Consider the following 11,799-nt stretch of genomic DNA (forward strand, 5'->3'; position numbering starts at 1 on the left):
TGAGGATCAGGAACAATTCTAGGCAAGGGCGGAAACTGTGCTTCTTTGAGTTCCTTTACCTCCAAGGTCAATTTTTCCATTAAAGATGACAGATTGTCCTGGTTTATTGATGATTGAGAGAGAGAGAGAGACAGGGACTACTGACTTATGATCAGAATCTCAATTAACTGTGAGCTACATATGCTTATATACCATTTTTAGGAAGGCTAGTAATTTTTATTACATTCATTGAGTAAATATCACACAGACAAACTTTACACTTCTACTTAGTTAAAATCATCTTTCCTGTTACCAGTCTTGATCCAATCTTCTTGTAATACTTCAAAGCTCTTTTTGCTCTTGCCAAGGCACTTGGTTATCAAAGTGCATTATGCTAATTAAATCCACAGTACTCTCTGTCTTAGCTTTCACACTAGTTTGAAAGACACATGTCTGCCATGAAGGCTGGGAATCTTCCTGGAATGGAAAGCTCCCTCCATCCAAATTGTTCTAACTTTAAATTCAGGGCTTCCAGGAAAAGATATGGGAAAAGAAATAATATTTCTTTACTGGAAGTATATATATATATATACACGCAACAAAGGGAGAATAAACAACCAAAACAAGGGCAACAACCCCCCAAAGCAGTCCCACGTCCCACCCATCCAGCAGTTTCTCCCGTTGCTGTAGTTCTGGCCACAGCCGCAGAGGGCGCTGCAGGCTCCTGTCGGGGCAGAGTGGCTGCAGCAGCTCTGCCGTGCTCTCCATGGGGGCGCTGTTGGCTCAGGCAGCTTCAAGGGGCCGCCTTGCCAGCCCTGAGCCAGCCCTGGGGCTAACGGCACCCTCGGCGACAGAGAACATGGGGCTTTGGTTTTCCTGGTTCTCACCTGTCTGGTGCAGTATCCTGGTGTGGCAGCTTTGCTGAGGTTCCAGTCAAACAGCAGCTGGGGCTCCCTCTCTCCAGAGAGAAAGAGAATAAGTGGAGTGGTCCGGTTTCCCCTGAAGCACTGACACAGACGGTGAGGGGTCTCTTGGCAATGGGAGTGTTGAAAAAGTCCCTGTCAACCAGCAGCTGCCACAAGCAACGGGCTCACCCATGAGTGGCAAGGAGAATTCTGAAGCAGTGCTGGGTCCAACACCAAACCTGCCCAAAGTGTCCTGCTCCTAGCATAGCCAGCTGGTTCTTCCCTCATCAAGCCAGTGCCCATCCCGCTCTCCCTCCCTGGAAGCTTCCAATGAAGTGGGAGGGTCACTGGCCATTCTTTTGTAACTCAACTGCCCATCATTGATTCCCCACTGCTCTCAACTGCCCTCTCCTCTCCACATCCCCCTTTTCAAGTAACAAATGGGAGATAATTCACCAAAAAAGCCCTCCCAAACCCACAACATGTTCCACCTTGAATTCCTTCCCATGCCAACACATTACCTCAAACTTAAACTTCTAAAATATATACAAACATAGATGCAGATATGGATACAAGCATAGTGTCTTGAGCAATTCACCCCAAAACAAGGTCATCTTGAAATACACATCTTCTTTCTCCATATTCTGCATCACCCACCAAGTGCAACCCAGTCCCAGACAAAGACAACCCCACGGATAGGGCAGGTAATGGGAGGCACATGGCTTGAGCTCAGCCCTCCTCTCTCCATGGCTTGAAGGTGGCCATCAAACACGTGGCCCAGGAGAGCATCCAGCAGTGGGACGAGCTGGTGCATGAGCAGGACCAGCGGGACAGGGCGGGCCGGGGAGGGCTGGGATCCAGCCGAGAGCCCGGCAGTGGCTGGTGGGGATTGGCGGGGGGATGGTGGGCATGGGCTCAGAGCCAGAGCCAAAGCATGGCAGGCCTGGCAATACTGGAGATCGGGCTGGGGCTGGGCAGGGGCCACCTACCAAGCATCCCCTGGGGCTTGGCACGAAGCCCAAGCACCAGGGAGGCTACCCATGGTGGGGAGGACACCGGGGCATCCCAGGCAGGAGCCGGCGCAGCAGCCACAGGGCAGCATCAGGCCCACTGGAGGCATTGTCTCCTCCTCACAGCCTGACGGCACCTGTGTTCTTCTGGAGATCGTGCTCATGGAGAAGGTGGGCTCTGGCTGCCCCTACATCATCCAGCTCCTCGACTGGTTAGAGCTGCCTGACAGCTTCCTGCTGGTCATGGAGCGCCCGGAGGCATCTCGGGATCTCCTGCCGAGTTCCTGTGCGAGGAGGTGGTGCGCTGGCTTTTCTGCCAGGTGCTGGAGGCCATGTGGCACTGCACCGCCTGCGGCGTCCTGCACCGGGACACTGAGCCGGAGAACCTCCTCGTGGGGCCGGAGAGCGGCGAGCTGAAGCTCATCGACTTCAGTCGCAGCACCTTCCTCCAGGAGCGCGCCTTCACACGATTTGCCAGTGAGCCCCCAGCCCGGGCCCTGCTCCCAGTGCCGGGCACTGCACGGCCCCATTCCCTCCCGGCCCGTGGGCTGCAGCCTTCAGCCGGCTGCCGGCTCCTGGGGCACGGCATCTGCCCCGTGCCAAAGGGCAGCCGGCCCTGCCGGCAGAGAGGGGGCTGCATAAGCCGGACCCCGGCCTCTCGGCCTGCCTGGCCGGCAAGGCCGTGGGCTGCTCTGCCGGCCTCCTTTGCCTTGCACAAGGGCTCCTTGCCTTTGGCCAGTTGCCTGGGGGACATGGTGCCCTCTGGGGGAAGTGGGACCCGCCGGCACAGCCCCTGCCTCAGACAGGAGTCCAAGTCCCCTGCAGACAGGCCAGAGCTGGAGCAGATCTTGTGCCACCCTTGGGTGCTGGCCGGGCATTTTTGATGCTTCGCCGCAGCCTGTGCAGCACCTGCTAACCACGTCCCACGCAGGACCCCAAAAATAAAACAAGCACAAACCCATTGCGGGCTGTCAAGTCTGCTCCTTGCCAGCAGCTTCAGCTGAATAAAGCTCTTGGGCAAAGGTGAAATCTGAGTGCTCCCTTCAGCCTTCTTCAAGCTTTCCCTGCCTTTCCTTCAGCATGGTAACTTTGTGTCTTCCAGCACTGGAGGGCCAGGAGGGGCTTGAACAAACCAAGAAATGCAACAGTGAAACAAGAGCTGCCCTTTCAAGCTGAAGCAAAGGCCACCTGGGCTCTCCTGAAGTGAAACCAGGGAGGGCTCTGGCTGCATTGCCACAGCCAGCGGCTGGCAGGGGCACAGACCTTGCTCTGCCAGCCAAGCTGGCACCAGAACCAGAAGCACCAAAGGATCATTTAAACCCTGATGGACTCTTCCTCTTTCTCTCTCCAATGGGCTGCAGGCAAACCTAGGCCTGGCCTGGCAGCTCATGGCAGAGCCTTCTTCCTCCCCAGAGAGCCTCCTCACTGTGTTCCCCACCAGCCCGGCACTCCCCAGCTCAGCCCCCAGAGCCAGGCCTCGCCCGCGCCCCAGGCGCCCTGAGCCAAGTGGGGATTGCGGCCATCCCGGCACAGCCACAGCAAATCCATCCAGCTTCACACCTCTGACAAGGAGCATGAGATTATTAACCTCTGGACCTCTTGGCTTTAACTTTGCTGAGCTATCTTAACTGATCAAAGCAGCTTATAGTTGCTAAAAAGATTATTTATTGCAAAGCACATCTTATTACATATCACATCAGTCTCAAAGGTTGAGCAGAAATGCAATGGCAGAAGGAATGCCAAAAGGAATTGACAAATTGCAGTGACAGATGGCTAAAAAGCTCCAACTCTTCTCAATACCAACTCTTATACAGAATTTTCCCAACAAGGTACGACACAAACTCGCACCACCCCATTTTTAACTTATTAGAATTCTAGTTTCTTTACGCACTCTGTTGCATATAAACTATGCATACAACCTATCTCGTTCTATCCAAAAAATGCAAACCATATTCTTACTATAGCTCTAGTATGTCTATATACTCACTACAACCATGGTCCTGGAGCCTCAACTGAAAACATCAGTATGTTTTTTCAACCTTCACTAGAACTCGCACTGCAACTTTGGCATTTGAAACCTTTCACTTGCTAAAAGCACTAGAGCCCATACTAAAACTTACTTACTGACTCACTTACTTATCCTAAAACTTATGTGCGAGTGGCTTAATATATTCAATTCAAGTAGTTTAATACATTCATTCACAGGATTTCATTCAGTCCCTGCATTCTGATTTCTCTCTGAGGAATTCAGAGAAACCCCTGACCCACTGACTCCAACAGGGAATGAAATTGGCCAATTCTGCCAGGAATGCAAAACCATCCTGGGGTTTGTTTGGCCAAAGATGGACCATGAAGGTGTCTCTACTAGCAGTGGGTGTGAGTGCTGATACTTTTGGGTTGTGTGGTGCCTCTGGCCCCTCACAAGTCAGGGCAAGGCTGAAGGAAGGAAGCTGCAGGTGAGGGCAATGTTGGCTGCTTCAAACTGCTTGGAGCAGAACTAGAACAGCTTTCCTCCTTTCTCTCCATCATTGGAAAGGATATTAAGATGAAGCTGCAGTAAACTATGTCTTTTGTGGGTTGTTGTGCGGTTGTTGTTTTCTCTGGCTTTTAAATTTATTTCTAAGGGGTGTAGTTAGGAGCAAGTTGCTGGGTTACATGATTTCTGACTGAGCTATAATAGAAACGGGTATCTTGTGTGCACAGGCTTCCTGGCAAATCAAGATGTGATGTGGAAATCCTAAGTGAGGATTTCCAGCCTTGACTGTGCATGACACAGGCTCCTGAAAATGGAACTGATCTTGGCAGAATAACAGCTGTGAAGTGAAGCAGAACTAAAATACAGGGAAGCAGAAAAACCAAGTGCAGTGGTACTTCTTGGTCCTGCATGCACCTCGTGCCCCTGCCTCTGTGAATACTTGGTGTTGCAGCTCAATGGAGTTCATTTCAGTGTTTGTTGCATTTGATTTTTGTGGTCAGTTCCTCTAAACAAGTCCCCTTCTTTACTGGACACATCCCTGGAGTGGGACCAGACTCACCCTTAGCCTGGAGGAATTCTCTGCTCCTCTGGAGAGGGGATGAAGCCAAGGGTTATGAGCAAAGGAAAACAACCAAACCATGGGCATTATGTCCTTGATGCATGCAGCACCACTTGTTTGCCAAGTTCCCAGCACTGATCCATCAAAACAAGAAAATGCCTGTTCCTTCACTACTCTAGCTCTTCCCCCCACACCTCCCGTGCTTCCCCTGCTCTTAGCCTTGATGTACCAATGTCCTGCATTCTTTTAATGTCTGGAATAGTTAGGAATAAACATGCTGGAAAAGGGCACTCTGAATTGGTGTCACCTGTCATGGATAAAACCCCATAGTGATAATCAGAGCAAAAGTGTGAAAGCTGGGATCCTTTGACTTCTGCAGTGGACTTCATTGTCTTTTCCTCCTCTCTTTCAGCACAGGAAACAATCCTTACTTCCCACCTGTGCCAAAAGCTGTGGTGTTTGAGCAGCCAAAGCCAAGAGGCTTCAGCACCAGGGGTCTGTGCTGGAGGGCTCCTGGTCCTGTCCATGCTGTGGGCTAAGCCAGAGGGATGCAGGGTTCCTCTTTTCCTCCCTGCTGGGAGTAGCTGCCTAGGGAATCTGGGATCTGGGTGAAACTCCAGCTCTCCAGGTGTTCAGGGATGCAAGGTCTGAGGGACTACCTTTACCTGTGGCTTTCCAGGTCAGCAGGAACAAGAGGAAATGGGGTGCCAGAGCCGTGTCCCTTCAGGCTGCATCTTCCTCTGAGGACAGAGAATCTGGGCTGAGGTAAGATTGCCACGAGTGCTTGGATGAGCACTCCAGGGAACAGAGAGCTTGGAATTGCAGCAGCTGCTGGAACCATTGCCTTAGGTCTGCTCTGTCTGTGACCAGTGGGATTTGTGCTGGAGAGAGAGGCGCTGTCTGGAACAAAAGGTGGAGTAAATCCTCTCTGGGATGTGCAGTGAAGGACTGAATAGCATGGAGGGAGAAAGTATTTTAAACTCTATCACTATTTCTCCCAAAATTGGTGATGGGGTGGCTGGGTTTGGTCTGGGCCTGTTATTCTTCATGCAATTTGGAAATTCTGTTGTAAGATTTACTGTCCAGTATCCTTCTAACAAAAGGTGACAGAAATTTGGAACTTGGGTCCATTCACTGAAAAAGTTGCCAAGGCTAGAGGACTGGGGTGATAACTGCTTCCAGGAAAGGTTACTTATTAATACTATGTCAGACTTCCCTCAGTGATTATCAGTCCTGAATAGCTGTGAGTTCATGTTCTTCTCACTTGGGAATTAGAAATAATTTCAGTATAAGTAGAAATTTTAGAAAAATCCAGCTAAAAATCTCACCTCTGTTCCCTCTAAATTATCTCAGTTTTTCCCAGCTAGGAGCTGCACAGAAGTCAGGCAGGGGAAATGGCATCAGGGAACAGCTGGAAAATCAAAGCACAAAGAGAAGATGCTCCAGCAAAGGGTAGGAAAAGAGAAAGGTTTCTGAAAATATTTCTGTAGTCAAATTAATAATTATTTCAGATCCCCCAGTGTGAAGAACATAAACTCACAGCAATTCAGGCCTGACAGTCCCCTGCAGTGAGAGCTCAGCACACATCCACAGAGGCAAGACCATCATCTGAAAGAAAAAAAAATAGAAGAAAAAGGTGATTTCTTTTGCTTCAAAGTTATTTCAAGTTCTTAAAGCCCAACCAGTAATTGCTCTCAATTTGGGTTGAGTGAATCATGAGCAGTGGGCACAGGTCATGTCATTCACTTAGCTGAAACCCCAGGGTAGTTTAGAGGGGACACAAGAGATGTTTGTGTAGGAAAATGTGAGGGGATGTCAAGGGCAGCGAGGTGGCATTTTTGAGGGGATTGCTGAGGTAACTGAAGGGAGCCTAACAGACAATTTCCCTGGGAAAGCCAAGGGCCCTGGGGAGCGCAGCCAGGGCTCTCCAGGGGTAGCAGGGAGGGCTCAGCACTGGGGACTCTCTGTGTCCTTCTTCCTTGGCAGCAGCCAGCAAGGAAGAGAGGAGAGGCTCCGTGCGGGATGAGGCCGGAGAGAGCGAGCAGAGGAGCGGCCTCGGGCTGGAGAGGGGCAGGAGAAAGGCAAAGGGACCTCCCTGGGGTCACTGTGGGGAACAGAATGGACGCTTGGATGACCAGGGGAGGTGAGGAGTGGATCTGAGCTCATCTGCAGGGAAATCAGGAGGGGATATTTTGGAGGGAAAAGCTGAGGTGATGTATTCACTCACCCTGGCAGGAGTTGTGTTTGCACAAAGTGGGACCAGAGGTGAAGGTCAATCCAAAGCCAACCCTGCTTGATCTCTGAATTCCAGGATAAGTTTTACAAGCTGCCAAATGAGGGATTAAAAAGACATAAAAATGAAACCAAGAGCATGAGTGAAGTTCATGGGACTCCACTACATTGTTGTCATAGAATTCATAACAGAGTTTTGAGCTTTTAATGACAACGATGCAATTCTTCACTTGGGTTAGTCACTGTGTGGGATTTGGGGGTTTATCTGGATTTTAAAGCCCTTGTGGTGGCCCTGACACTGCTCAGGAGCTGGTAGGAAAAGCAAGGTCAGAGCTCCAGGCAGGCACAGGGTACTTTCCATCAGAGTGGATTGTGGAAGAATTGTTTGGGACTTGAATTATCTTTCTAGGTGATCACAGCCCAGAGTCAGGGATTTGTATAATTCCATACGTTTGACTCCCAAAACTTCCCAGCCCAGGGCCTTGAGCTGACAGGGCAGCACAAAGATTGTTCTCTGTGCCTTCCCCAGATTTGGGTTTCACTGTCAGCTTTGCTAGTTCCCATGAATTATCCCATAGCCCCAAATTCCCTGCTCAATTCCTGCTGCCCTAACCTCGCAGTGCTTCATGGAGGGTGAATATTCCCATGCAGAGCTGCTGCTTGAATACCAGCTGTGCCAAGAACCAGTCCAGTTTCCAAGCAAGCTCAGCAGCATCGGGACAGGCATATATTCCAAAGAATTTGCTATTTAAACCTTCATTCTCCAGCCCCACCCATGTCTCTGAGGGGCACCTGACAGAGTTGCCTGGAATTCACCTGATTTAGCCCCCCTGAGCTCAGGCTCCAGGTGATGTGTTCAAGCAGGAGAAGGCAGGGGCCAGAGGCGCTCCCAGCCCGTGCCAGGGCAGCCCCCATGCCCATGGGAGGACATCAGTTCCTTTCAGAGCTTCAGCAGTGGCCACTGTGAGTTCTTTTCCCTCAGGAAAGGATGCACATCCCTGCCTCCAGTGGGACCCACCTGTGAAAGCTTTCCATCCCTTCTGCACTTCCAGCTGGCTCCCTGGAAACTTCCACCTTCATCCAAACAAAACTTCATCCCACCCAAACCTTTGATGTTAAGGCATCTCTGCAGGCTAATGCTTGGGATTGAATATCTGTGAGGGAAGATGGCCTTGGCTTTAATGCTGCTGCTGGGTGATGGCCTCAGGCTGGAAGGGAAGGGATTTGGGGTGGCTGGGACGTACCTGGCAGCTTCATGGGAGCACTGGGAGGCTGGAACAAGGAATTGCTGTCTGAGCCCCTCACCAGGAAATGCCAGCTGTTCCTTGGGGTGCTTTTGGGCTGTCAGTGGCCTGTATCCAGGCTGAAGCATCTCCAGGTGCCTGTTCAGAGCAGCCCCTGGCCCAGGAGCCACAGGCAGCCCTTGAGCCGTGTCCGTGCCAGCGCTGGCCAGGCACCCCAGCGCCATCCCCGGGACATGTGCTGGGCACAGCCCCTCCCCTGCAGAGCCCAAGGACAAGAGCTGCTGGGTCCCTTTCAGGGGCTCCTAGCCTCCTCCTGCCCCACATTCCCTGCAGCTGGGACACACACAAACACCAAGGAACATTGCTGGCAACGAGCAGGAGACACTGAGGCCTCTGTGCAGCTCTGGGCCACAAAAACAGCCCCAGCTTCAGCAGCTGCCATCATTTTGACAACGCTCACCTGCAGGAAATGCCCTCTGCCACTCTCCATAGGAACTTTGGTCATGCAGCAAGGGAAGCCTCAGGACGTCTTCTGCTCATTTCTCCATGCAAAGGGACATTGCAAGAGCAAATTTACAGGTGCTGGGGAAGCCCTAGAAAGGCCAGGGAAATCAGGGTTATGGGAAGAGTTTGGTGCTGTCATGTTGGGGACCAGCCTGTTGTACCCTACAGCCATGGCAGGGGTTGATGTGTAAAGCAGCTTTAGCAGAAGCTGCAGTTGTTTTGCTGGTGCCAAGAATTCCCATCCTTGGGAGGTTCATGCTCATAACCCATAGAGTAGCTCAGTCAGTTGGAGCAGGGTCCTGGTAATGCTAAGGTTGTGAGCTCAATTACCAAATGTACCGTGTAGTTGAGAGTCATATTTTTAGGATCCCTCTCAACCCAAACATAGTCTGTAATCTGGAAATAAATAGGAAAGTTCTCAGCTGAATTTTAAGAGAAGAGGTTTTACCATTGCAGAGCATTTTTGAGTTGCAGAGCAAGGGGGAGGGGCAGCATCTCAGCTGGCAGGTGTGGGAGAAGCAGCCCGAGTGGAACCGTGCCCGGCCCCGGCTGAGCGGCTCCTCCCGTGATCCAGCCCCGCTCGTTCCGCAGGGGAGCGGCGGGCAGGAGCCCCGGGGCTGTGCGGACACGGGGAAGGGGGAGCCGGGCGCTGCTCTCCGCTGAGGATTGCGGGGACTTTGCACCCCCGCGGGATGGGGGCACCGGGAGCGGCGGGATTTGGGGCTCCCAGGGTTGGCACGGCGCTCCCCGTGCCCCGGCCGGTTCCAGCCACGATCCAGCGCCTGCACGAGGAGATTCCGCCGCCGTTCTCCGGGCGCGGTTCCCGGCAAAGCCCCGGCTCCCCGCGGCCGCAGCGGGATCGTGCCCGGAGTCCCATGGACGCTGCGGCCGGAGCAGGAGCGGCAGCGCCGGGCTCGGCCCCAGCGCCCGTCCCGTGGCGGCTCCTGCTGCCCGCGGCGATCCCGGTCCCGATCCCGCCCCGATCCCGCGATCCGCACCCTGCCGGCCCGGGGAGAGGCGGCACCGCTCCGAACCCCCAGCGGACACCGCCAAAACCCAGAACCGGCCCCTGGTACCACCCGAGCACCTCGGGCTCCACGCAGCACCGGGAGCAGTCCCTGGGCTGGACTCGGCGCAGCGCTCCGGGCGAGGATCCCGCTCCATCCCGGGAGGAGCATTCCCGGATGGAGCGGGGCGGGAGCGGCTCTGCCGCAATTAAAGCGCGCGGGCGGGGCGGGGCCCGGGAGCGGGGCCTGCACGGGTACGCGGGGACACAGAGCGCATGCGCGGGGCGGGGCTGAGGGGATTTAAACGGCGGGGAGAGTGCAGCGGCGCCATTTGCTCATGGCTGCTGCTGGTGGGCGGACTGGGCTATCTTTGTCGTTTCGTTTATGTTTCTTGTCTTCTATGTTTCTTTTTCTCTATACTTCTCTCCCTATCTTCCCTTCCCTTCTTTTCCTTCTGTCTTCCCCTGCATGCTCCTACACAACCAACCCTACCCTGTAACTGTCTTTATAAGGTGGGTTTGGGGTGTTTCTTAGGGATTTTTTCAAGTTTTTGTTTCATTTTTTTTGCGTTTTTTTGAATTTTAAAGGAATTTATTTCTATTTTGTGGGTTTTTGAGGTTTTGTAAAGGATATATCATATTTTTGGGGAGCCTTTGGGGGACTTTGGCGTTTTTGGGTGTATTTAAAGTGGGATTTTGGGGTTTTGTGGAATGTTTTTAAGGTTGTTTTATGGCATTCTTTAGAGATTTTAAAAATACTTTTTTATTTTTTTAGTGTTTTGGGCATTTTTTGAGGGTTTTAGGAGGGGGTTGGTTTTGAGGGGGTTTTTATGGGATTTTTTGGGGGGCATTTGTAGATTTTGTGGGCTTTTTTTGGGTTCGTGGTTTCTTTAGGTTTTTTCCTTGTTTTTGGTTTGGTTTGTTTTGTTTTGTTTTGGCGGGGTTTTTTTCCAGTTTTTTCAGGATTTTTTTCCTTTCTTGGATGGGGGGAGGGATGTTTTCATTTTTAGCTTTTTTTTTGTTTCAGTTCTTCGTCCCAGAATTTTCCTCCCTGGGTCAGTTTTTTAAGTGCTGCTACAAGGAGATGCTGGAGAGCACCGAGACCCCTGGGGACCCCCCAGGGACACCCAGGACTCAGCGGGAAGAGCTCAAAAATTTTGAGGACATTTTCCCATCTAAATCATTAAACCCCACCAGAACCTTCCCCTGTGTCTGTGTGGACATTGCGGGAATTAATTCAGAATTTTCTGGGGAGGTTTTAGGCATTTGGGGGGAGGGGTGCACCTTAAAAATTAAAAAAAATTCTAAAGAAAAGTGATTTGGGGAAAAAAATTGGGGAATTTCACCTCAAAAATGACGAAGGGAGCCCTCAAAATACACGTAGGACGAGGTGGTTTTAGTCAAAATTGGGCATTTGGGCTCAGTCTCCCAGAATTTGGGGAATCACCTCAAAAATCCACCTCTGGGATTTTTCCTCAGTCCAGGGGGGCTGCAGTATTGGATTGTGCACCTATACTATATAGTATAAGCTATATTAGGGAAAAATACTTTGAAATTAGTTTTTTGTACTTAGAAGCATTTCCTGAATAAGAACTTTTGTGTAATATATTACTGGACAGTAATAGAAGACCTGAAAATCATGGTTCAGTTTATATTCAGAAATGAGATTTGAAGGATGCTTTGTTACTGCCAGGCAAAAAAGCATAATAGAATTATCCTGCCTTAAAAACACATATTATAAAAATATTGATATCTAAGTGCTTTTTTTTCAGGTCTGTAGCAAAGAAAATATTCCACACAAGTGAACCATTAAATAATTACAAGACATCAAAAGTAGATACAGTTTTTGCTACATGCAAACCCTGTTATTTCTCAAGTTGCCCC

General features: G+C 51.1%; 1 protein-coding gene and 1 long non-coding RNA gene across 2 annotated transcripts in view; both read right to left on the reverse strand.

The window, feature by feature from the left end:
- LOC306816473 (serine/threonine-protein kinase pim-1-like) overlaps positions 1-747 on the reverse strand; it is a gene marked incomplete at both ends in the record, with an annotated part of 7,531 nt that extends 6,784 nt beyond the window's left edge. Inside the window, one exon of the mRNA XM_079332909.1 lies at positions 634-747. Coding sequence (XP_079189035.1) covers positions 634-747 — 114 coding nt within the window. The remainder of the gene's footprint in view (positions 1-633) is intronic.
- Positions 748-6,364: 5,617 nt separating this feature from the next.
- Positions 6,365-8,395, reverse strand: LOC306816471. Its single transcript, XR_013777679.1, has 3 exons — positions 8,180-8,395; positions 7,157-7,255; positions 6,365-6,537 (listed from the first exon to the last, which is right to left on the reverse strand). It is a non-coding gene; the product is annotated as an uncharacterized lncRNA (long non-coding RNA).
- Positions 8,396-11,799: the final 3,404 nt, after the last annotated feature.

This window comes from Erithacus rubecula (genome assembly GCF_903797595.1).
Source record: "Erithacus rubecula genome assembly, contig: scaffold_620_arrow_ctg1, whole genome shotgun sequence".
Taxonomy (NCBI): domain Eukaryota; kingdom Metazoa; phylum Chordata; class Aves; order Passeriformes; family Muscicapidae; genus Erithacus; species Erithacus rubecula.